Source organism: Idiotropiscis lumnitzeri, chromosome 2 (assembly GCF_059441095.1).
Source record: "Idiotropiscis lumnitzeri isolate Australia: NSW breed Sydney's pygmy pipehorse chromosome 2, RoL_Ilum_1.0, whole genome shotgun sequence".
NCBI lineage: Eukaryota > Metazoa > Chordata > Actinopteri > Syngnathiformes > Syngnathidae > Idiotropiscis > Idiotropiscis lumnitzeri.
In genome coordinates, this window is record NC_142392.1 from 12287740 (window position 1) to 12291504 (window position 3765).

The following is a 3765-nucleotide window of genomic DNA, read 5'->3' on the forward strand; positions in this document are numbered from 1 at the left end:
CGAGCAACATCTTCAACTGCTGGGCGAAGGTTGCAAGCAGCCTCGTGTTGTGCCACTCAAAGCAGGTTCGTACCCGTTTTACTCTCATTTGCTTTGTATAGAACGACTTTCTATCGTTAGAAATATGCATCACAACATTAAGTTGTTTGGGGAAATCGTTCACGGTTATTGCCATTTTATTTTTAAATGTTGCCTTTTACTTGTCGGTTTGCTGAACAATTGTTTATGCCAAACGAAGTCAGTGCAGAAAATAAATGCCAAAGAATAACCAATAGTGGGGGGTGAACTCCATGTTTTTCCCAGTATAAAATTTTAACTCGTTTAACATTTTACATTTTCTGGGTTTTATATCTTGTTCAAGCAAGTCCTGACGGAAGGAATTCTGCTCGACTCTAAAAAATGTGCACACTGCGGCGAAAACATCAATGGCGGATGATCAATTTTAGTGGATAAAACACAAAATATTAAGTTATTTTTTTTAAAATCAAGTACGTATTGGCTTTATTTATTTATTTATTAACTTTGTACTGGCTTCGTCGGGTGAGAGTCAATGAACCTCGGGTGGCCCTGCACTGTTTTGTGCACATGTGCGTAGTTTCACCCCATCCAAACATTTAAAATACATTGAATGCATCCATCCAGGGTTACACGGTTCTCATCAGTGAACAAGTGCATGCTGCAAGGAATGCATCTGCATCTTTGGCTTACTATGGGCTTAAAAAGGGAGAACATCACAACCCCCTTTTCTACCAACAAGTCCAGGAACATTTAGTTCCTGGTCATAAAGTTCCTGTGGCTCAGGTGGTTTGCATCTCCCCCGCAACTCATAGTTCTTGATAATTTATGCAAATGACAATGATGACGGAACAATGGGAGGTGTTGTTACTTTGTTATTCATTACTGACACCCTATCGCTGTTAAGCATCATTGCAGTTACAAAATAATTCAGGGAACTCTTATAATATTATGGTGTATCTTAGTCTAATTTGAATATGTATTGGATAACTTTAATATAAACAGTCATTATTCAAATATGTCAACATGAAAGTCAGAGTGAAAGTGTTATTGCTTAATGCTTATGTGTAGGGATTTTGTCTCTTCAAACATAGTTTTGTTTTAAATATGATTTAGAAACAGAAATTTTATTTTAAAAAAGGAAAAAGGGGAATGTCGGAATGTACGAGCAGGATAAATGTCATTTTGGGTAAAAAAAACAAAAAACAAACGTAAATCATGCAATAAATAGCCACTCTGATTCCAGGGCCCCTTTAATTCTTTTAGGGATCCAGATTATAATGGAAGCAAAAAGTACCCACGATGAAACTATCTCTAAATGCAAAATGAAATAATTGTAAACATATTTCACTTGAAGGATTCCTATTTTATCGATGTCATTTTGTTGCGATGGCCCCCATCAAGATGTTCGGGTCCCACAACAGGTGTTCCATCAGACGCACACAATAACCTGTGTGTGCTAACTTCAGCTCGCTTCCAGAAACGTCTGTGACTATGTCAGGAATTAAATCGGGCATCAGCCGCAACGTGCTTCCTTTTTAAATGCTCGTTTATCACTGTTGTGCGGCTAACGGGAGGCTTACATCGTAGGACGTAATTTTGTGAAGTGTCCCCATGGTCCGGTCCAAGTTGGGGTCGCACGCATTGCTCCGTGTGCGGCAGGCACAAGTCAAGGTAGCACGGTAAAAACAATATAAGTCGAAGTTGCCCCCTGAGATTTGACTTGACCAAACCAAATGGGTATTTGTCTTTTTGTTTCATGCAGACGTCTGTGAAAACAATCTCCGTTCTGTGAAAGAGGAGCCAGACTGGACTCACATCAAAAAGGAGGAGGAGGAGGAGGAGATCAACAAGTCACCACTCAACTTTGTCCCTATAAAGACTGAAGATGAAAACAAGGATGAGAGTGAGGACAACAGAGGGGCGGAGCCTACAAGCAGCAGTTCAAGTCATCACGTGAAAACAGAAGGTGATAAAGACCACTGGGGGCCATCACAAGCACATAATGAGGACACATTATCAGACGCTCATGACAATGATGATGATAATGGGCAAGCTAAAGGTGAAAGGGCATGTCACACTGACTCATTCACTTCAAAGCTGTCTTTAAAAGGGCACAGAAAAACACACAGTGGTGAAAAACCTTTTTCTTGTTCAGTTTGTGGGAAATGCTCCTCTCGAAAGTTTGATTTAACAATCCACACAAGAATGCACAGTGGAGAAAAACCTTTTTCCTGCTCGGTTTGTGGAAAATGCTTCTCTCAAAAGGGAACTTTAACAGAACACACAAGAACACACACTGGAGAAAAACCTTTTTCCTGCTCGGTTTGTGGCAAGAGTTTCTCTCAAAAGTCGCATTTAACAAACCACACAAGAACACACACTGGAGAAAAACCTTTTTCCTGCTCAGTTTGTGGCAAAAGCTTTTCTCTAAAGTTCAGATTAACAGAGCATGCAAGAACACACACTGAAGAACCTCTTTCTTGCTCATTTTGTGGTAAAATCTTCTCCCATAAGTCACATTTAACAAGACACACAAGAACTCACAGTGGAGAAAAACCTTTTTCCTGCTCAGTTTGTGGAAAATGCTTCTCTGTCAAGTCAACGTTAACAAGCCACACAAAAACACACAGTGGAGATAAGCCATTCAGTTGCAGCGTTTGTGCTAAAAAATTTGCCACTAAACGAAATGCTGAGAGACACGATTGTGATGGAGAGAATATAGGGCTGGGCAATATGACCTAAAATCAATATCGCAATAAAATGTGCAATTTTACCTCGATAACGATGAATCACAATAAATTTCCGCCCGTGGACCAAAATCAAAATAAATGCAGGAAATACATAATAACTGTTTTCTTTATTGACCAAGTGGTACACATTACTTTCAATGGAAAATAAAAGTACAAAAATCATGTGTAGAAGCCTTCCAAATATCTTACTTTGCATGACTTGAACAATGTCACAAAGAACAGGAGAAAAAGGTTACTTCTCGCAAAATCTTCTCTGCAAATAGATTGTGCCAAGATGCTGTAATGCCATGTGCCAAGGCGCTAGTCGCCTGTCAACAAAATGCTAAATAAAATGAAAAAAAATGTCAATGGAATGCCAATGCCAAATAAACAAGTGTACTTCATCAGGAAAATGCGCCGTCTCGAGTACTCCGTGCGCGGTCGCCACTTGTCGTCAATGTGTCATGCACAGTCGGGGTCAAACAGGGGTCCATGTCGCGTCTCGACCACAAGTCGGATGTGGATGCAAAACGCTTGACATGTCTCCGCTCCCGTCCCGATGTTGTCCATATCGGGAAGTACGGTTTGCAACAAATATTTTCGGACCTCTTGTCGACTACTTTTATGAGGCGTTTAAATCTTGTGCGCACTGTCGCTCGAGGAGCTACATCTTTAGCAATGTGCTAGGCCAGTGTTTTTCAACCTTTTTTGAGCCAAAGCACATTTTTTTCATTGAAAAAATCCCGCGGCACACTACCAGCTGAAAATGTGAAAAAAAGTGTTTTTTTAACATTGAAAAATGACCTATTAAAAGTCTTGAATATGAATCAAATAAACAAAGAATAAAGTATCGTAAAATCTTTCACATTTATACTCAGTGTGAAACCTGTGCCTGTTTGGATGAACACAGAGCTGATATATTGGCAGGAATCAAAGTATTAATTCCTCTGCCACGAGTGAGACTTTTTTTTTATTTAGCCACAAGTTCAGCGACGTGGTAGCTAGCTTTAAGGGCCCT

General features: G+C 39.9%; 1 protein-coding gene across 1 annotated transcript; it reads left to right on the top strand.

Annotated features, from left to right (window-relative positions):
- The first annotated feature begins 2062 nt into the window (after positions 1-2062).
- On the top strand, positions 2063-3355 carry LOC148341714 (uncharacterized). Its single transcript, XM_088287929.1, has 2 exons — positions 2063-2066; positions 2129-3355. Exons 1-2 carry the CDS (start codon positions 2063-2065, stop codon positions 2758-2760), a joined length of 636 nt encoding a protein of 211 aa, XP_088144055.1. The 3' UTR covers positions 2761-3355.
- The last annotated feature ends 410 nt before the right edge of the window (positions 3356-3765 follow it).